Raw genomic sequence first — 23,066 nt, forward strand, 5'->3', positions numbered from 1 at the left:
GAATGTCAATGGAAAATGGTAAAACTAGAATGAAGCATTTCTCTTTGATTCTGAGTGACTATCTGACCCCAAAACCTGCTTCATTTTAGATAGAAGAAACATTTTCTCCCACCTCATTTTCCTTAATCTGCTAGTCTAATTGACACACATATGGAGCTTCATGTTTGGTCTCCCCTGTTCTCTGCTGGTGTTGTTCACTCTGAATGATGAGAAAGATTGCTATCTCTCAGTAGAGTACAGGTTGTCAGGGTCCATTAATATTGGATGTATTGGTAGCACTAGCAGAGCTTTTTTCCCCAAGCTCCCATCTATGTTATACAATCTCTGGTCCTTAATTGCTCTGTTTATATGACTCAGCTGTTAAACATCCTGCGCTTTGGTGTGAAAGAGAGGGTGAATATTGCAAGACGGTTTTCTGGTAAATGCAACACATCCTCATACCGAAAAGTCAATTTCCAATGACTATAAAAACGATATATATGAGCGAACCGGTGCGTGCAGGTGATACATGTACGCCTCGCATCGGTTAATTTGAAAATGTCACATCGGTTATGTTTAAACGTCGGTTATGTTTAGGCAACTAGAACAGATGAGATGAGATGAGATGAGATGAACTTTATTGTCCCCGAGGGGAAATTTGTCTTGGGCAAATAGTGCCGTACAACAGCCACATATCGCAAGTATAGAGGTTTTGACACAATACATGCAACAGACAGGAAAAAACACATCGAGCATACAGTGTGGTCCCTTGCCAACATGCGCTTTCCACTGGGAAATTGTGCCAGCATTGTAATATAAAAATAAAGACAGCAAACACTGGTTAGTTCAATTTGGTTCAACACTTCATCCTAATGACTTCTAAGCATATTGCACAGTCATTGTGGGTTTATTGCACAACCCTCATTGCAATTTCCCATATGATAAAGTAAAAGAATTGAAGATAAAATAAATACAATTTTTGGAGGTACAAACCTCACCTCAAGACTAGAGCAATGGGGCACTCAAATAAATAAAACCAGAACTCAGTATAAGACAGTACAATAGAGAGTTCTGCTTTGTTTAAAAAATAATTCAGCTCTACTAATACTAAGACAGGCAAGATTAGCCTCTATTTGTAGAGAGTTCTTAATAAGGAGTAAGAATAAAAAAAAGCTAAGAGAATAAAATAAAATAAAAATAGTAAAAATAGTAAAATAAATAAAATAAATAAAATAAATAAAATAAATAAAATAAATAAAATAAAATAAAATAATAAAATATAAAAAAAGTGAGAAGAAATCGACCTGCATATGACCTGGTTTTTAAAAGAGGTTACAGCAGCAGTGGACAGCCTCCTACGACTGGGTCCTTACCCGCTCTTCTTGTGGGGAACACCCTCTTTGGGGAAGGGGCAGTGCCGCCTGTTTGTTCAACAATAGCACAGAAGTGGGTAGGAAAGAGAGCTTGAAGCGGTTACTCTTACATCTATACGCTCTGTATCGTCTGCCCGAGGGCAGCAGGTCATAATCACAGAATAAAAGGTGAGATGGGTCATTCAGGATTTTGAGTGCTAGGCTGATGACCTTTTTTTCGAAGATTGTTTGGAGAGGTGCAAAGTCTCTCTTCCCAATCACTTTCATTGCTGTATTTACAATTTTTACAAGTCTCGTTTTGAGCTGTACGGGAAGTGTACCATACCATGCTGCCATACCGTACCTGATGAGGCTTTCCAGCACGGCATTATAAAAGGTCTCCATGATCTTGGTGCTAACACCGTACAGTCTGAGCCTTCTAAGAAAGTGGAGCCTCTGGCCCAGTTTACCACACAGGTAGTCGATATGGACGTTCCATTTGAGAGAGTTTTCAATATGGATGCCCAGATACCTGTAAGAATTTACCCGCTCAATAACGCTGTCATCAATGACCACTGGGTCATGGTCTCTCAGCTCCTTTGGGTCAAAGATAATTTCTTTCGTCTTTTTAGTATTTAGGATAAGGTGGTTACTCTCACACCAGGCCTGGAAAGTGGCGATCTCATTATGATATTGCGAAGGGCAGTCTTCTCTCTTTAGCAAACTTAAAATAATTGTGTCATCCGAAAATTTAATTACGTGGTTGTTCGGGTGACTACTTGTACAGCCATTTGTGTAGACTGTAAAAAGAACTGGGGAGCTCACGCCTCCTTGTAGTACCCCGGTGCTACAGTATTTAACTGCAGAGAGGGAACCATTTACTTTCACCTGTTGTGATCTGTTTGTTAAGAGAGAATAAAACCAGTTTGTAATAAAAGGATTTACACTCATGTCTTTTAACTTGTTGACAAGCAGGTGAGGTTTGATGGTGTCAAAAGCAGAACTAAAATCGGCAAATAAAACACGTGCATAGGCTTTTGGGTCCTCTAGATGCTTACTTATTAAGTGAGTTACACAGACTACAGCATCCTCAGTGCTTCGCCCCTCCCTGTAAGCAAATTGAAGAGGGTCCTGAGAAGCTGCCACCTCCGTCTTAAGCATGTTTATTATAACTCTCTCAAAGCATTTCATGACCCCGCTAGTTACGGCGATTGGTCTGAAATCTTTATTTGTAGATGGACAAGATACTTTTGGGACTGGAGTAATTATGGACTTTTCCCACAGAGCAGGGACTGTGTGGCTGTCCAGTGACTTTTGAAATACAGGGCACCAAGCTGTCGTAAGTTCTGAGGAGCATTTCTTTAGTAGAGTGGCGGGCAAGCCATCCGGCCCCGCAGATTTCTTAGTACATACTTTACTAAATATAGACTGAACCTGTTCAGCTGCTATAACAAGACGATCAGAGGAATTACAAATGGGAATAAAATCAATGTCGCACCCCTCTGTTTCCTTCTGAGAAGAATCAGTGTCAAATCAGTGTCAGGAAGAAGTCATTTAGTTCATTAGCACACTCAAGATCATTTTCAGTGACAATCCGCTTTCTGTTTAAGTTCATATTTGTCATTTCTTTCATACAGTCCCATAACCTTTTATTGTCCATTGAGCTAACACTCTCCTCCAGTGAAGCTCTGTGTTTCCTTCTGGCCACCTTCAGGAGCTGGTTTAGCTCTTTTTGTGCTGCAGCCAGCCCCCCCTGGTCCCCGTTCTTGAAAGCCCATTTCTTTTTGTTGATACAAGTTTTGACCTCTTAACAACTTGGTTAAGGTTTGGGTTATGGTTCAAAATGGAATACATCGTGAGGCGTCCGGGTAGTGTAGTGGTAGCTTCCCTGCCTACCAACATGAGGGTCACAGGTTTGCTTGGCTGTCTGCGGGTGGAAAGCCAGATCGAGAGTATGTGTCCTGGTCGCTGCACTAGCACCTCCTCTGGTCTGTCGGGGCACCTGTTCACGGCGGAAGGGAACTGGTGGGAATAGCTTGATCCTCCCACGTGCTACGTCCTGCCGGTGAAGCTCCCCGCTGTCAGGAGGAAGCATGGTGCTAGTCTACGGCTCTCCCCAGATCGGCAGAGGGTGGAGCAGCGACCGGGGCAGCAGGGGGAAATTGGCCAAGTACAATTGGGGAGAAAATGGGTGAAAAGTCAGGAAAAACAAAAATAAAAAAACGGAATACATGGGGAGACGAAGCGGGTCTCTCGTGATGAGGAAGTTGAAAGATAAGGACACTACCGTCCCGCCAATCCCACCCCTTCACCCTTACCTACCAGCGAGCTATTTCAATATCAGACTATAAAGACCGCCACAGAGGTCCCGCTACTTCTGGGATACAGCTGCCGATTCTGGTGTATGCACGCATGCACTTACTCTCACGACCACAAGAGGTCGCACTTGTAAACATCAGTTGTTTGAACATGTTATGATTATCATGCCTCTATTATCAGTATGCAATGCAAAGTCTCAAAGGCCACATGATTAAAAAGCAGCCCTCTTATTTTACTTAGCTCATTCATTTAATCAGTATCACTGATGGCCCCATCCTAAGTACAGCAGAGGGAAATGAACTGATGGCAGGATGTCATCACTCTGTCTGATATGGCAACAGTGCATTCAACTGTATTAACTGTATCTTGATGTGGCACACGCTTGGTTACATTGATTGGTCACACAACTCCTCATAAACATCAACAAACGGTGTATAATTAGATGTGATTGAGCTTTGCTTTACACGTTGATGAATCATTTAGCGATATATACCTTCATGTTGTGTTTCATACGTAGCCTCCATGGCAGATAATGAGGTTCCTTCTTTTTGCAGCATGCTGCTTTGAAAAGCATCTCATCTCCTTCCAGCAGGATCAGCTCCCTCCTCCTCCTCCTCCTCCTCCTCCTCCTCCTCCTCTGAAGAATTGTCTGTCAAACTGAAACTACACGAGGAAAATGACCTAATTGCACACCGTCTGTTTTGCTTCACATATACGCTAAAATTGGCAAGCGCGACCTGCCTTTGTCAACGGGGACGTTGAGCATATAGTTAGACCGGTCTATTATTATTTTCATCGGCAGGCAGGAGAAACCTCCTGCAGTACAGATGCTGCTCACATCTGGATGCTCTGAATCCCCCCTGAATGCAAAGCCATGGGGTCTGGAGTAAATACAGTAAAGCACTGGAAGGCATAAGTGGATTTCCCTCCATCATGTTTCCAGTGAACCATTGCTCAGTTCGGAGAGCCGTAGAGCAGTTAGTGCTGCAGGACTGCTTTGTGAAATGCTACGAAATTTAAAATGTGAAGCAATTGTCAGAATACAATTTTAAAAGCTATCAACTGGAAATTGATTTGACTTGCGTGATGTGATGGACAGCAATTGCAATCGCCCAAAAGTCCAAATTCTGCATACCAGCATTTCAGGTAGCCTACTGTAGCTTGAATCAAACACACAGCATTTCATTCAATTTGGTTTCTCTGGCATTTGCATTTGCTCACATCTAATATTGGGGAAAGTTACTTTAAAAGTAACTATTTGCTTTAGTTTTCTCTGCTTACCTAAACAAGTAACTAATTGTTACACAGTTGCTCTTTATGAAAATTAGCTTGAGACAACTTTTGCATTTCCCACTTCATTGACAGACAATATGAATTACGCTGCCAAAGCCATTGTCATCGACCATTGTTTTAAAATGCCATGCAATGCACCGTGCAATGCTCTGTGTTTACAACAGCAAGCCAATCTCATTTACAGTAGATTGTTTTCCCCCAATAAACAGCATGCTGTCTGCACAGAAAAATAAAAGTAACAACATTGTAATAAAAAAAATACTAATTATGGTTTACAAGAATTAAAAACCTTATAGTTACTAGGGGTGTGCCGATTAATCGTATAATCGATGCATCGCGATTAGTCACGTGACGATTAAAATCGATTCACAATGTTCGATTATCGATTTGCAAAAAATTGCATTTTTTTTTTTTTTTGCATTTTTTTTTTGCTTTATTTGCAAAAAATACGGTATTTCGCCCGGAAAGCAGTTCCTTAACAGTAAAACGAAACCAAAACCGAAGTACTGGAAACTGGAATCACTGAAGAAAGCATGCAGGGTGGCTGTATGCTGTATGTGATGCGTGGACTTCAGTCGCAACTGTTTGTTTTCTTTAATTAATGGATACTGACAAATATACCTTGCTTAAAAAAAATCCTGTTTGGTGAAAAAGATGCATCGAAAATCGTGATTAATCGTAATCATTTAATAATCGAATCGTAGCACCCTTAATCGTAATCGAATCGAATCGTGAGGTGCCTAAGGTGGCACACCCCTAATAGTTACAATAAAATGTACATACTAACCAACCTATAGCCTACTACTTTACTTTTTACTTTACTTTATTGATATTTGGCAGACGCCTTTCTCCAAAGCGACATACACGGTGGCTCAGGGGGCACGGTGGCTCAGTGGTAGAGCTGTCGCCTCACAGTCAGAAGGTCCTGAGTTCGATTCTCGCCTGGGACACTGTGGGCGCTGTGGTTGTGTTCCCCCCCATATCTTCAGTGCCTACTGCCCAGGTGGGGTATCTCGTCGTAAGGGCCTTTCTCTCTGTGTGGAGTTTGCATGTTCTCCCCGTGCTCCCCCAGGGGGTTCCTCCGTATATAACCCCCCCACTAAAAACATGCAAAAGATCAGTCGTCATCGTCATCCGACCAGTGACGACAACATCCGAAGTTGGTCCCCGGGCGCTGTACGAGAAAGCAACCACTGCTCCTGGCCTGCCCCCTGGAGGAAAGGACATGCCTGGATGGGTTAAATGCAGAGGACACTTTTCACCGGCCACCGTCAGCATGAGTGTGTTGTGGCCGCATGCATGTATTGTGGTGTTCGTGTGACAATAAAAGACGGGCTTGTCCCGTTACGAGAGTTTTTTTTTTTACGAGAGTTTTTTACAACCAGGTTATAAAAACAGTACAGCAATAAATAACACAAAAACAAGGAGCAAACAAATGCATAAACAGCAAGAATTAAAACAAATTAAGAGAGAGGATAGAAGAAAGTGAATAGGGACTAGAGAGGTTGCTACAGGGGGTGAACATGTAATCTGAAGAGGTGAGTTTTTAACTGTTTTTTGAAAATTGGAAGTGAAATGGCCGTTCTTATTTCAGAGAGGAGCTCGTTCCACCATTTGGGGGCGAGATGAGAAAAAAGGCGTGACCGGGAGCTGTTAAAACCACGTAGGGGGGGAGGGGCGAGGCGTCCTGAGCTGGTGGAGGGACGGAGCGAGCGGTGAGGGCTCTGGGAACTGACCATTTGAGGCTGTGAGGTGGACTGCTGTGTATGCCAGAACCAGTGTTTTGAATTTGATTCTTGCAATGATGGGAAGCCAGTGAAGTTCATGAAAGAGGGGGGTGATATGGGAAAATTTAGGTTGGTTGAAAACAAGGCGGGCTGCGGCATTTTGAATAAGTTGGAGGGGATGAATGTCTGAAACAGGGAGACCGGCCAGTAGAACGTTGCAGTAATCGAGACGTGATAGGATGAGTGACTGGATGATGATTTGAGCTGCTTGTCTGGAAAGAAACGGGCGGATTTTGCGAATGTTGAAGAGAGCGAATCTGCAGGAGCGGGCTATTGCTGCGATATGGGTAGTGAAGGATAGTTGGTTGTCTAGAGTGACTCCAAGGTTTCTGGCTGTTTGTGAGGGAAGGATAGTAGTGTTATTGAGGGAGATGGAGAGGTCGGTTAAAGGACAGTCACTGCCAGGGAAGAGGAGGAGCTCAGTTTTGTGAATGTTGAGCTTGAGGTGGTGGTTAGACATCCATCTGCCAATGTCGATAAGGCAAGCTGAGATCCGTGTTTTAACATCAGTGTCGGAGGGGGGGAAGGAAAGGAACAGCTGGGTGTCGTCGGCATATGAGTGGTATGAAAAACCGTGGGATGTGATCACGTGGCGGAGTGAAGTCATGTAGAGAAGGAAGAGAAAGGGACCAAGGACAGAACCCTGAGGGACACCAGTGAAAAGAGAGCAGGGGGTTGAAAGGGATCCTCTCCAGGAGACCTGGTAGGAGCGGTGGGAGAGATAAGAAGAGAACCAAGAGAGTGCAGAGCCAGTGATACCCAGGTCGGAGAGAGTGGCAAGGAGAATTTGGTGGTTGACGGTATCGAATGCAGCAGATAAGTCGAGAAGGATGAGAACTGAAGAGAGGGAAGTAGCCTTGGCGGAATGAAGAGCCTGAGTGACAGAGAGGAGAGCAGTTTCAGTGGAGTGAGCGGGTTTGAATCCGGATTGGAGAGGATCAGATAGATTATTGTGGGAGAGATGAATGGAAAGTTGATTGGATACTGCACGTTCGAGTGTTTTGGAAATGAAGGACAAGAGAGAGACGGGGCGGTAGTTCTGAATGACAGTGGGGTCGAGGGATGGTTTTTTCAGTAGGGGTTTCACCCGTGCGGTCTTAAGTGCAGTCGGAAAGACACCAGAGGATAGAGAGGAATTAATGGGGGAAGTGAGAAAGGGGGAGATGTCGGGGGAGATGGACTGAAGCAGGGAGGAAGGGATGGGATCGAGAGGGCAGGAGGTGGCACGATTAGATGATATAAGTTTCAGAACTTCTTCAGAGGAGAGGGGAGAGAAGGAAGAGAGACTGGAAATAGGGGGTGGAGAAATTGGATTGATGATGGGAGATGCTGGGGGCGGGAAGGAAGAACTGATGTCCAGGATCTTATTGGTGAAGAAGGTTGAAAAGTCACCGGCAGAGAGGGAGGAGGGAGGAGGGGGGAGGGGGGGTTGAGGAGGGAAGAGAAAGTGGAGAACAGTTTGCTGGGGTTGGACGCAGAAGATTGGATAAGAGAGGTGAAGAAGGAGGTTTTAGCGCTAGAGACTGCGGCAGTGAAGTTGGAAATTATGAGGTGATAGGCTGTGAGGTCGTTGTGGTTTTGAGATTTGATCCAGGTACGTTCAGCTGCTCGGAGTTTAGTGCGGTGGATTCGGAGGGGTTCAGTTAGCCAAGGGGCGGGGGGAGAGGATCGAGCGGGTTAGGTGATGAGTGGGCAGAGGGAGTCGAGGGCAGTGGAGAGAGAGGATAGGAGTAAAGTGGAGGCCTCGTCAGATGAAAGGAGAGACAATTGATGGGCTGAGGGGAGAAGGGAGAGGGCAGCAGAGGAAAGGGTCATCGGAGAAAGGGATCTGAGGTTGCAACGGGTGGTGATAGAGTGGGTGGGGGCTGGCTGGGTGGTGGGGAGGGAGATCGGGAGGGAGAAAGAAATGAAATAATGATCAGATACAGGGAGAGGGGTGACAGTGAGGTTGGTGGTGCAGCAGGAGCGGGTAAAGATGAGGTCGAGTAGGTTTCCAGCCTTGTGAGTCGGGGGGGGGGGGACTGAAAGGGAGAGGTCAAAGGAGGAAAAGAAGTTAAGGAAGTGGGAGGAGTGAAGAGTGGATGCCTGTATATTGAAATCGCCCATGAGAATGAGTGGTGTGTTATTTTCCGGGAAGAAGGAGAGGAGGGGGTCCAGTTGTTCGAGAAATAGGCCAAGGGGTCCGGGGGGGCGGTAGATGGTGATAATGAAGAGTTTGACAGGTAAGGAAACAGTGACTGCATGGAATTCGAAACTGGAAATGGAGAAATGAGCGGGAGGTGTAACAGTGTAGGTCCAGTCAGAGCAGATGAGGAGTCCCGTCCCCCCTCCGCGTCCTACGGCTCGGGGGGTGAGGGAGAAAGAAAAGGCGGAGGAGAGAGCTGCGGGGGTGACGGTGTTGCCAGGTATGATCCATGTTTCAGTGAGGGAAAGAAAGTGAAGGGATTGGGAAAGGGCGTGCGCTGAGATTGTTTCCGTTTTGTTAACCGCTGACTGGCAGTTCCAGAGCCCTCCTGCAAAATTAAAAACATTACAGGACTGAGGGGGTGTGGGATAGGGGTACTCCGATCTGGCTAAGCCACGATCCGATTCCGATTCCTGGGGTCACGATCCGATTCCAGAATCGATTCTCGATTCCAACAATTCTCGATTCCAGAATCGAGAATCGATTCTCAATTATATAGTTTTATATTGCAATAACACACAAAGGTAAATATAAGACAAAAAATGACAAATGTATTAATGCTGAACTTCAAATTCAACTTCTGTATTACAGTCAGGGCCTAAATTCATTTTGCAAACTAGGGGGGAATTCCCCCCTTATGTTCTTCAGATAAAATGGATTTATAGGCTGGGGGGGATCTGTAGACTTTTGGGGGGAATACATTAACCAGAGTTCTTAAGTGCAAGAGGTGGTGGCACCGTGGCAGTACAGTACACAAATGACATGAACATTTGGACACTTATTCAGCCGGTATCTTGCATGTTGCGTTCAGGTGCACTGTAAATTTTTTTTTTTTTTTTTACAATTTTAAGAATCGATTCTTGGGAGTTTGGAATCGATCCAGGAATCGTGGCATTAAGAATCGCGATCCTTTCAGAATCGATTTTTTGGAGCACCCCTAGTGTGGGAGTCGGTTTAATGTGAATGTGATTGTTTTTATTAATACCCTTGTTAGAAGAAAAAGTATTGGCACGGTGATAGGAAATGACAGGGCGGTGAGGGCGGGATAAAATTGGAATTGAAAGTGCTAAGTTCACAGAGCTGCCAATGGTGGGAATGCAGGGGGTGGAATTAATGGCGGGGCTTAGGTGGTGTGTAGTGCCAGTGAAATGAACAGAAGTGATAGTGATGAGAGGGAGGGAGGGAGAAGGAGGTGCAGTGAGACCATTAGGCCAGCAGGGGGAGCCGATGCAGTGATGAGAGAGGACAGGAGAGTAGAGGGGAAGTTGACCGGAAGTGCTGGGTGGGCAGGGGTGGAGGTATGGCCTTGAGGTATGGCGAGGACATAAAGTAGAAAAATTAACAGGAATAATTACATGGCTACAATGATGACTACTCTGAGAGGGGGCAGCAGGTATATAAGCATCGGAGGGAGAAGACCTGATGCCAGCATGACCCGCATTAAATGGGAGGGGGCTATGAAAAGCAGAGCTGGAATGTTGGGCAGGGTCTTGCTGGGGTAACCGTCAGTTAGGGCTGGGTATCGTTCAAAATTTTTCGATATCGATACCGTTTCGATACTTGGATTTCGATACCGGTTCCTGAACGATACTTTTTTCGATACCAATTTTTAGAAAAATCCATTTTAACAAAAATAAAACTGCATTACACATTGAAATTATTTTACAAATCTTTAGTTTTCCCCCCATCTTAAGTTTTACAGCAGAAAAAAATAAAACCTACTGTATTTAACATAACTTTAAGTTCTCTAAACGTATTGCCATCCCTACAAAAAATATTGGAGTACTACAAAGGAAAGAAATGTAGCTAAAACAAATAAATCAGTGGAATAGTTTTCAGTGCAAAACAGAGAGTTGCAAATCAGGGTTTAATGCTCACTGATGCAACAGAACTCTATTCTTGTCCAAACTGATGAGATGGCTCCACTTCATGCAGCATGGAAGACTAGTTGAGCATTGACTAGCCTATCAATATAGCCTTATATGCCACAAAGTGAATCGCATTTATATTCAACAAACTATCATGACATCAGCGTTTGTTAACGAGTTGCTAAAAATACATGGGCGATAACTGCCCGCTTGCACATAACGTTAACGCTAATTAATTAAACATTAACGCTAGCGTTGCAGATCAGTGTGCTCACTGCTGCAACAGAACGTCATTCTTGTCAAATCTGACGAGACAGCTCAACTTCACTGACTAGCCAATCAATATAAATGAATTGCATTTACATTCAACAAACTATCATGACATCAGCGTTTGTTAACGAGTTGCTAAAAATACACAATGCCCGCTTGCGCATAACGTTACGGCGGCAATTAATTAAACAATCTAATGCTACAACTCACAGCCAGATGCATGGATTTGTCAGACTGAGGGATCTGATAACCGCTAACTTGCGGTAAGCTGAGCTGACCCACCTCTTGTCTGTGGAAACCAGTCCGTGTTGTTTCTGTTTCTTTTCCTGCTTTTCATCATCTTCGCCATATGGTACTCCAGGATAGGAGTAGCTTGAGTGGCTAACTTCTTGTATACTATCCGCACCGCACGCCTGGCTCACAGTCACAACAAACACACCGGCTAAAGTGGGCGTAACGTTTCCTGCATGCCTCTACATGACAGCCAATCACCAGCCGTATTAGAGCGCGGCGTGCAAGCATGTCGCATGCTTATAGGCTCAATGACGCTGTTTTGTTTTGGTATCGAAAATTGGTATCGATTGACAAGGGAGGCTTCGATACCCCTTAGTATCGATGTTTCCATTTCGGTGCCAAGTAAGTATCGAAACTCAATACCCAGCCCTACCGTCAGTGTAGACTAAAAGCAATACAATTGATAAAATTACTGGTTAGCGTTCTTGTTCCTTTCTGATTAGGACCCACTTATTCCAGAAAGTGTCGAAATTGCTAATAAAATCAAGGCCAGTAGCAGAACTGTAGTTTTGCATCCATATATGCAGATTAAAAGCACGACTAAAATATTCTAAGCTCTTGGACATGGGGGGGATGATACCAGACAGGATACACCTCCTCCCCAGACTTTGAACTGTGGTGACTAGCGAGTCCAGATCCGCTCGTAGTTTATATGATTGCCTGGACATTACGTCATTGGTTCCAGTGTGTACAATCACAGTGTGGACAGATGGATGGACGTTGAGGAGGGCAGGCATAAGTTCATTAAAGTCTGTTGTTTTGCCTCCCGAGAGACAGTATGTGATTGCACCGGGAAGTTTAACGAATCTGATGATTGAATCTCCAATAATTAAGATTTCAGGTCACTCGGGTTCGGGGTAGCAGTAATAAACCGCAAGCTTGTCTCTGGCAATGAGGCTAGCAGTGTGGCTAGTTGCTAGCGCGCTAGTTGCTAGTGCGCTAGTTGCTAACGCGCTAGCTGAGTCCAGGTGAGCTGGCTGATTATTCTCCTGGACTGACGGCTGTATGGGAGTGGGCAGGGGCTGGACAATAACAGCAGCAGGCTGAGAAGATGGAGAAGGGGAAGAGTTTGGGGTGTGCGATCGGTCAGGCACCTCGTCCGGCTGCTGAGGGGACACACGGGCTCGTTTGCTCTCGGTGGGGGCTGATGGAGGGGAGAGCGAGCCCGTGGGAGAGGAGAGGCTAGCAGCAGCGCGCTTCCTATTGACAGACGGGCGGACAGTGACCGATCCGCGGGCAGGAGGAGGGATAGGTGAGGACACGGTGTGGGGAGACGGAGAGGCCAACGGAGCGAAGAAGTTTGAGAGTGTGATTGATTCGTCGGCGATACTGGACGGGTCGTAGAATGGAAGTGGGGGCAACTTTGTGTGCTTTTTATGCTTTTTGCGACCCTTAACGATCGTTGCCCAGGAGGGAGGACCGTCATCGGCATGACTTGGACCAGCCTCTGGCTCGAGGTGCCATAGCCTAGTTCCGTCTGTCGCTGGAGAAGATCTTCGATGAGCCGTTCAATGGACTGCAATTCAGTTTTCAGCCCGGTGATCTCCTGGGTGATCTCCAGCGATAAGGCCATCACAGCTGCAACAGATGGACAAGACACAGGCAACAGAGAGAGGAAGAACCACCGGGAGCCGCACGGGATTTTATGTGATTGAGACCAGCCCAGGGAGGGGAGGCAGAGCGGGGTGTAGCAGAAACTTACCACGGAGGGCCCAGGAAGGGCCCGCTGCGGTGGATCAGCGCTGGTAAGTTTGTCAAGTTGACTTCCAAGATGAAACAGGTAGTCCTTTTATATGGGTTAGTGGTGGGATCCAATCTTGATCACAGTTAACACATTGACTGCCAGCCGTTTTTTTCTTGCTGTAGGTAGCTTCTGCCAAGCCGTTTTTTGAGGATTGTGGCTCATTTTACAAGAGCCGAGGATTCTTTTCTGCTTGGAGTTTGTGAACATACAATATCTCAAAAGTACTAATAGAATGTGTACTTTCTCTGTCTAAAAGAGTTAGTTTGTAGAGTTAGTAGTTATGTAAGCATTAGCAGTTGAATACAGCATGGTTTTAGCGTCAGAAAAAATATTCAGAGATAAACGGCTTTTTGTGAAATTCGATAGAACAGTCACTTTAACCATTCATTTTTGGCTCTCTCTCTCTCTCTCTCCCTCCCCCTCTCGCTCTCTCTCTCTCTCTCTCTCTCTCCCTTCCCCTCGCTCTCCCTCCCTCTCTCTCTCTCTCTCTCTCTCTCCCTCCCTCTCGCTCTCCCTCCCTCTCTCTCTCTCTCCCTCCCTCTCGGGAGGGAGACGCACTAGGTTTAATCCTAGTGAGAGGGGGAGAGGGAGAGAGAGAGAGAGAGAGAGGGAGGGAGGGAGAGAGAGAGAGAGAGAGAGAGAGAGAGGGAGAGAGCGAGAGGGAGAGTTGCTTCAACTCCTCCCTCCGTGGGCGTTCTTCTTGGCTGCAGCGGCCGTCACAAGCTTGTCACCAGTCTCAGTGCTTTGCTGCTGTCCTGTGCCTGTGGCTGCGCGGCCGCTGTTTGAGGAAGTCGGCATGGACTCGCTCGCTTCTTGGAGTTTTGGTTGAGAGAAGCTTTTGCGATTCTGGTCATATTTATGCTGCGTGTTTCAAAGTGTGTTCCACCTGTAATCTATTATGTAAATTTGCAATCCCGCATCGCCAGCAATCAGCGCGAAAACGAAAGCGTTTTCCCCCATCCATTTTCATGAGAATGGCTGGGGTGAGAATGGCGTGACAAGTTAAAAAAATGCTTGCCTTCCTCTAGTCAGGAGAGCACTGTTGCCACTTAGTGGGTCGGTGGAATGGGTTGTAAACGTTCGGTGGCTCCAATAATTATATAAGAGATGTAAAAGGGTTAGATGCACATCCCACGGTCAAAAAAAAAAAAATCATTTTTTTGACGACTCAACTCGTCGTTGGCAGTGAACAGCTGGATTGTGTTTGACGACTCAACTCGTTCTTGGCAATTAACGTGTTAAGATCCTCGGTAAAACAGGCTGTTTAGCCAGCTACAAGCTAAAAACAAGGCTAGGTTAGCAGGGCTAGGCATAGCCTGTCCATTCAGGAGTCGGTGGTTTTAAATCAAAATAATCTAAAACCCAGGGAGCCGATCATTAAAACACTTAGTCCAGTATGAAGATAGGGTGCAGCAGTACAGATGGATAAAAGGTGCAGCCTAAAATTCGAGCTTAAAACTGGATAAAAATGTAAAAATTTGACAGGGCTTCTGGCGGGCAAACACAAAATTCACAAGTCTCAAATCAGTACTACTATAAGGAAATACAGTATGGTCCATGCATGTTGTTATCACATGGCAGAGAGATGGTTAGTCATTGGTGGGATCATGTTTCCTGTATTCCCCTCCAGCTGAGGTTATTCATAGACTGTTCTTATAACAGCCACACCATGTGGGTGTTGAGCACATACTTAGTGTACAGCACCACTGAACTCTGCTTGATTTCTTCTGTATGCCACGTTTCTCTGCTATAGGTACAACCTGTCTTTCGACGGCAGTGCTATAGCGGAGTGTACAGGGTCGTTCTGGGCCTTCGCTGGGCCTTCTAGACTATTAAGTAACGTAACTTGTCATTCCATCGCACCCCTGATTTGGGAATCATTTTCCATGGATGTGACGTAACAGTGTGGCTGGATCCCCTGCAGACATCCCAGCTGCTTTGTCAGGAATACAATCACCCTCCACTGCCTCTTCCCCACGGCTTTTACACCCTTCTGATCGCAAGTCGTACAGCTCCTTCATCTTATGTGCCAATTATATGTGATGCATACCAAACACTGGATCCCGCAGCAAACATTCTTTGCTCGAATCGATATAGGTCGTTCTTGCTTCGTGTTGCAGGGTGGAACTGAAGACATAAACAGAGAAAAGATTGACTGTGCTGTGCGATCTAATCCACCAGACGTGTGGCAGTTTATCAAGCCGGTTTACATGGCACAGTAAGATCAAGCCTTGATCTGTTTACTTATTTCCTCACAACTGCTTCTCCCGTGTGAATGAAAAACAGCGTGACAACAGCAGGGAACACTTCACAGCTATTCTGTGTGAGATTAAATATCACTGGAAGCAGTAAAGGGGGGGTATGCAATTACCTCAGGGAGAACCGGGCGCTATATGATTACCACTCATTACCACTCATTATTGAGTGGATACCTGCAATTACATTGTCCTCTAATCACTGTTTCTGTCTTCCTTGCGTCATTTAGGGATCATTCTGCAGAGGGACATGACATAGCCTGATTGGACCTGGAATACATTTGCAGTCATATTTGCTGTTACCATGGTTGTTCATGTAGACCTAATGTAGGTAACAGCTGCGCATTAAATCAAATTGAACTCGCGTTACTTCTGTGTTTGATGTGAAGCTTCTGGAATTGAAATTAGCCTAATTCGAGTTAAAAGACTGTGTCGGGAAGTAGGCATCACTCCTGATTAAGAGCGAGATGAAAGCAGTGAAGAAGAAGCTGCCAAAATGTCCGGGATATCAATCTTTGAAGTAAGTTCCAGTCCCTTCAAAGTCCTTGACGCGGCTAAAGAAAATGCCACTAATGAGCATGTGAAAGCAAATAACAAGAAGAAGAAAAAAGTATTTCCTGGATGACCCTTGACCTGCGTTTAATGAGAAAGAAATGCTCATAAAAGTCCTAGACAGATGCCCTTGCCGCTTGGAAGCGTACCAGCGCATTAGCAGCTATTCATAGTCAGTGTTTTTGTTTTTCATAGAAGGGAAAAAGCGACCCTTTCACCTTCCTAGTGGATATGGATGCACTTAGGAGGATAGCAACTCTTTGAAAGCCCAATTTATTTGTTTCAGGTGAGAACAGTGGAATCAACTTGACTGAATAATCCCTTTCACATCTGCCAAATATAGGGAGGAACAAATCTCATGTTTTAGCCTGGTTGCCGGAATGAAATGTTGCCAGTGTATGTTTCTGCAAACCAAGGATACATTGAATGTCAACATTTGTGAACCAAAACATGTTGCATTTCAACATTTCTAGATATGTGTATATCAACGTTATACACGTCATAGGCTGGTAAGGGCGGGGTGCATGGAGGCCGTAAACTATGGAGGGTGGATCGTGCCTAAATCAAATACAATACACACATTGAAATACTATGCACACATTGAAATACAATACACATATTGGAAATACAATACATATATTGAAAATACAATACACATCTGAAGAATACAATACATGTGTAACAATAAATACAATACCGAAATGCTTAAATACAATACACATATTGAAAATACAATACACATCTCGAAAATACAACAACTGTATTGTATTTTCGATATGTGTATTGTATTTCGATATGTGTATTGCCTTTTCAATATGTGTATTGTATTTCAATGTGTGTATTGTATTGAATTTTGGAATGGGTGATTCGTGCCATAATCAAATACAATACACACATTGAAATACAATACACACATCGAAATACAATACACATATCGAAATACAATACACATGTCGGAAATACAATACAGTTGTTGTATTTTCGAGATGTGTATTGTATTTTCAATATGTGTATTGTATTTAAGCATTTCGGTATTGTATTTATTGTTACACATGTATTGTATTCTTCAGATGTGTATTGTATTTTCAATGTCAGTCAGGAATGTTTCCCGTTTTTTTGAGTTGTGACGTAATCACTCCGTTCCCGCTCCACTCAGCTGGCTCAGAGTGCACCACCCTGAGAGACACTTCTTTTTAGTCTGCGACCATGTGTTGAGAGACACTTTCTAAAGAGTATAAGTTAAGCTTAAGTTGGCTACCTTGGCTACCTTGCTGGCAAAATGTCGACGAAGACGTGGGCCGATCTGCTGCGGGAGGCAGCTAATGCCATGGATCTAATTCCTCCCCCCAGTACCCCTCCTCCAGCAGCTCATCCTGTGCCCCCAATGTCTGTAACGTTACCCTCACATGGATCAACTTCCATGGAATCAAGAGTTCGTGGTGCTGTGCAAGGTAACATTAACGTCAAAACCACTGGAAAATATCTAGCTAGCTAGCTATCTGGCTAACCAGAGGTGTAGCTAGCTAGATAATTGTCCTGTCGTTTTGACGTTACCTTGCACGGCACCACGAACTCCCATGGAAGTTGATCCAGATGAGGCTAACACATACTGGGGCATATTGAGGGCCCAGGATGAGTGGCTGGTGGAGGAGGGGTACTGGGAGGTAGGGATGGGCATTTCTAGCAAAAACACTATTCGAAATTCGCTGGCCAAATTCGAATTTAATTTGAAATTCGAAAAAAAAAAAAAAAAAAAAAAAATTTTTTGAGTGAAATGTTGCATTGTCTCCCCTGATTCTAAGTCTACGGCTTTATTAATTAATATAAAAAGCTTCTGCTGTGGATTTTTAGCTCAAACAAGCATTGCACCACTGAAGTAAAGAACATGTTACATGACATTGACATTTTCGAAATAAAAAACAGTTTTGACAATCATGAGTGGTTCATTAAATATTTAGTAGGCTCAGGTCTGAGTGCCAAAGGGGTGCCAAAGTCACCCCCTCTCCCTCTTCATGGGATTTCATCCGCCATTCATTTTTCCATAAACCTTGCTTAAAATGCTTATAAAAATTGTTTTACTTGCTCAAACCAAGCGATTTGACTATACTTAGAATCAGGGGAGACAATGCAACATTTCACTCAATTTTTTTTTTTTTTTTTTCTTTTCGAATTTCGAATTTCAATAATAAAAGTCGACCTTGATAATAACAACGATTATTCGAAAATTCGAAATTCGATGCCCATCCCTACTGGGAGGAGGAATTTGCTCCATGGCTCCATAGCCGCCAGCTGAGCGGAGCTTCCGGTCCGGAGTGATACGTCAAGCATATCAGAATCAAGAAGTACTACTCGTCATAAAAATGCACACTGAAATACAATACACACAACTAAATACAATACACACAACTAAATACAATACACACAACTAAATACAATACACACAACTCTTATTTCACATGATAGTGCAATAAGGGTCAGTTCAATATGGGGGGTGCAATTTTTTTCTTGCCTAAACAGGCACCGCCTGTTCAACCCGGGTTCTGTGCAATGTCTTGTTAAAATGCTACTGTTGTCTGCTGTCATGTTGTTGTTGTTTTCTTTCTCTTGTTGGTATATGTTTTGCCGATAGACATGCTGTAATGTACTTTGTACGTTTTTCAAATGAAGCAACATTTTCACATTTATGTTGGAAAATGTTGGTTAATTTGAAATGTTGATCTGCAACGTATTTTTGGTTCGCAAATGTTGAATGTCACATATCTGCCGTTTGCAGAAATTAAAATGGCCAACATTTCATTCTGGCTAGTGGTTTGAAAGTTTGCATCCCTTCCCTTGTCTCTACTCTTTCTATCCCTCCCATACACACCTTCTATTTTCTACCTAGCATCTATCTAATTTCATCGCACCACTCAATCCTTAGGCATCTTTACAAGATATTCTGACCAGAGTTGCATGATTAATGGCTGATTATGCAACAGTTAGTTCCAGCCGAGCAATTTGATTGGACAAGAAGGATCCTAGCCGTGCTGATATTTCATGATAACATCACGGGCGCTTCACTGTGTGTATATCACTTCGCTTCACAGCTGTTCTAAACCTTTCCTTGATTAGGCTGCGTCCACCCAGGGACAGCGATATGGATTTAACCTTAATTATGAATGGTAAGCTGAAATCGTCTGTGCTAACCTCAAAGTAGCTAGTCTGGGACGTAAAACCTTGTTCCGTGACTTCCGGCTAAGGGCGGAACATAGGAACCAAAGTGCTGTACTCCAGGAAAACATTCCGCTCAATTCTTGTGCTTGTTACTGTTACTGTTATTGTTACTTGAAAGAATGCAATTATTACTTGATGAATAGCTTTGTTTATGCTGTCCAACTGTTGTATAAAAGCAATATCACACTCGAGGTCGTGATGTTGTCTAATATCGTCACGGCTGTGATTATCTACGATCCAATCACAGCTGTGATTATCTACGATCCAATCACAGCTGTGATTATCTACGATCCAATCGCAGCCGTGGCGATATTAGAGCACTCCCTCTCGTGTGATATTGCTTAATTAACATGATCCATTCATAACAACGCGCCGTCCTTGCCATTAACGCTCATATGCCAATAGAATTCTCACTGGACACTTTTCTTCAGCCGGGACCAATCTCCATAGGAATTGAGGAGGCAATTTCGAGTGGATCGATATAATCCGCAGTGCATTATTACAGAGGGCTTGAGAAATAGAAGCCGACATGCGTATTGTCTCCACATATAGTAGCCTCCTATAAAAGCACAATGAAATAAAAGGCTTTGTGCATTTCTGATTGGCTTTTATGGCCTCATACAGTTTGCACAAAAGTCGGAGAGCCGAGCGCCTCTTCACTTGTCTCCCACAGGCTTGTAAACAGTAAAAGCGTTTCTGTCTGCCATCTGCTTTATTGGGTTACTCTAATATTCCCAGACTCCAATATCAGTGAGCGCGATGTTTGTTGTTTGATCGCCGGAAGGAATACGTTTTTCCTTTCTGCAGAGATATTAGGCCCTTCACCAACCACAGTCACACTTGTGATTAGTGAGTAATTTTTTTTTACTTCATATTAATTAAAGTTGAACGAGGCAACATTTGGCCATGAGAAGAAAAGAGGTCACACCGGCTTGTTTGTCACAGTTTGTTCTAGCACACATATGATGATGGTTGAGTTTTTTAGATACTGTGTGGATGTGTGCCCTCACAACCTTTCTGTATCAATCCATCCCTGTTGGCAAACAGGGTTGGAATTGCGGAATGTACAAAAGAAAATATGCTGTTACTGCTCATGGCGGATTTGCTTGATGCCAGCGAGGAAGGTGACATGCATCGAAGCCACCGTCCCACCTGTCAGTCAAACAGTGGAGGGTGACCCGTTATGACCTTGCCACGGGTGTGTGTCATTTGTGTGTGACAAACTATATCGGAAAAAGGAAGTAAACAGACTGGAAAAAAGAATGTAAGCAGTCTACTTTGGAAAGCACTCACAAAACTGTCTTATGAGATATAACATCGTGTAGCTTTAGACCACGGTCCACGATAAAAACACACCATAATGTGTTTCGGGGTGAAAATTTGATTCTATCTACATAAATTTGCATCCTTTGTCGGGAAATTAACAAATCATAATGTGCGTGTGCATTTGCAGGTTCCTGAACAAGCGAACTGAATAAAACATGATATTGACCCAGATGTTTTCGTTCGTTCCTGTTGGTTGACAAAGGAGTCCAGTGATTGAGTAGTAAATCACTTCCCTCTCCTTCCACTATGTATTTCTCTTTGGCTTGCCAGTTTCCCAGAGCAAGAAGTCAATCAGCCAAGCCGGCCAGCTCAATCAGTGTGGGCTAATTAGTGGAGGAGAACTCGTTAGACCCTAGAGTCACAGCATCTAACTTAAGGCCTAATGGCTTGGTTAAAGTGGTTTGCAATGTCCGCCGGTGCCCGCTTGCTAGGAATTGTTACCTTTGAAGAAATAAACGCCAGACTTGTTCATTCTTTTTCCCCTCGTGCGTAGCATTGACCCAGAGCAAACAAGGCTGGGCTGGGATTGCTTTTCTATCTTTCTTACCCCTGCTGGCCTTGACTGAGTCTATTTCCATTATTATCCTGCCCATTGATTTGCTCCAGCATCTTTCTCAGGGCTCCACATTTAATGTCATTGAATGGATGCATCTACACACACAAATTCACCTTATCTCTCTCTCTCTTTCTTCTCTCTCTCTCTCTCTCTCTGCCAGATGTTACAAACAATGTGGAAGAATTCATGAATCTATGGTGTCTTGAAGATGTTTTATGCTGTGGAGGATGAACTGATGTTTGGGCTGATTTTGAGCTGATTTATGTCTGTACTTTTTTTATTCGCTTTTTGAAAACAGTGTCATTATATTCAGAAAATATTCTGTCTTGAGCAAATAAAGATGTTTGAAAATTCAAAATTCTCTCTCTCTCTCTCTCTCTCTCTCTCTCTCTCTCTCTTCCTCTCTCTGCCAGATGTTGCCAGGGCCATTGAGCTGCTGGAGAAGCTGCAGGAGTCGGGCGACGTCCCCGGACACAAGCTCCAGTCTCTGAAGAAGGTCCTTCAGAGTGAATTCTGCACAGCCATCAGAGAGGTGAGTCACTCCTCACATCACGCCGACCGGCATGACTCAAGGCTTTAGCTACAAGCTGAGCACTCGCAATTCAACTTGAAAGTGTTCCTCACCAGGCTCTCCTGTTTCTAATACTGCTCGAGATCCGGTCGCCTGTTTCCGGTTTACGTTGCTGTTATCGCTTGTTTATAGCTCCAAATCGTGTGTTTTTTCCTTAGTTTTAGTTTCTGTAGGTGGCGCTCTTTTCCTTGTCTGTTCAGCCATGGTGGCTTTCGCTGCTCATGTGCACATGACACAAGTTAGCCCCGAAGCCTTTCTGGAAGAAGACCTTTCTGTAAGAAAGCCACGCCCCGAACTCATTTGATTGGCCGCCGCAACTGCTTCTTTGTGAAAACGTGTGGCAAGTGGAAAAAAGTGGTTAAGATTAGGATTAGGGTGTGAAAAAAGTGCAGTTCAGGGTGTGCTTGGTCCTGTGGCTTAATGGGTAAGGTGCTTCCTTTCCATTCTGAGGCCTGGGGTTCGTTTCCCAGTCAAACAATGTACATTTTTATACAACATTAGGGTTAGACATTAGGTTTAGAGAAGTACAACAATTTGGTTAGGGTTATGATTGTGGATAGATAAGAAAACCCTAACCCTAATCTTAAACACATCTTTTTTACTTGCCACACGTTTTCAGGAAGAAGCAGTTTTGGCGACCAATCAAATGAGTTCGGGGCGTGACTTTCTTACAGAAAGGCTTCGAGCCTAACTTGTCCCATGTGCTGCTCATGCCAACTACCCAGTTCTTCTTCTGCTCATTCCAAACGCATCACAGAGGACTTCTCCCAGGAAAGACCCACCAGACTGCTAATTAAAAAGCTTTTATTTCTTGATTTTGGGTGTAGGTTGAGTCATTATGTTGTATCAATCAACAATAGCCAAATGGAAATGTCAGTAATTCTATTACTTCAACACTATTTTATCTCTTGTAGCAGTTCTCAACCCTATTAGTGCAGCAGAGGCTGAGCAGCGAAACTCCAACGCACAGTCACACAAAGCTTTTAAATCATCACGGGGCTGGAAAACATTACGAGCATTTCATTAACTTTGAGGTTTGATAAGCTCATTACACTGAATTTTAATTAAGCAAATGCAGTCACTGTTTGAGAATTTAACTTTTACAGGGAAAATAAATACAGTGTGTGTGCATTATAAATACGAGTGCTTGCTTGGTTTTCTACCCTTGTTTACATGCTTACATTTGCATACAAACTGCCACCCACTCAGTGGTCATCTTAGCACCGTTCACCAGCAGAAGAGGACAAAATAGCCACCTCTACATATCACCACTACACGGGCTGATAACCACAGGTCTAGTATATTTAATGTCCATATGATCTAGCATCACCCGTAATAAAAACAACATGTATTTATCAACCGTGCCAGATGCCACAATGGCTTCTATGTTGCATGGTAATGATAAACACAGTGAACGTATAATTTGCCCGCGAATGAAAGCAGACAAACGCAATGGGTAGCTGTAAGTAGTCATTATGTTGTCAATGAAAGAGGCAATAAGA

The 23,066-nt window shown here is 44.0% G+C and overlaps 1 protein-coding gene across 1 annotated transcript in view; it reads left to right on the forward strand.

Annotated features, from left to right (window-relative positions):
• Positions 1-23,066, forward strand: part of lin7a (lin-7 homolog A (C. elegans)) — a gene marked incomplete at both ends in the record, with an annotated part of 56,122 nt that overhangs the window by 9,391 nt on the left and 23,665 nt on the right. Inside the window, one exon of the mRNA XM_083656623.1 lies at positions 21,407-21,525. Coding sequence (XP_083512749.1) covers positions 21,407-21,525 — 119 coding nt within the window. The remainder of the gene's footprint in view (positions 1-21,406; positions 21,526-23,066) is intronic.

This window comes from Poromitra crassiceps (genome assembly GCF_964638095.1).
Source record: "Poromitra crassiceps genome assembly, chromosome: 2".
Classification (NCBI taxonomy): Eukaryota; Metazoa; Chordata; class Actinopteri; order Beryciformes; family Melamphaidae; genus Poromitra; species Poromitra crassiceps.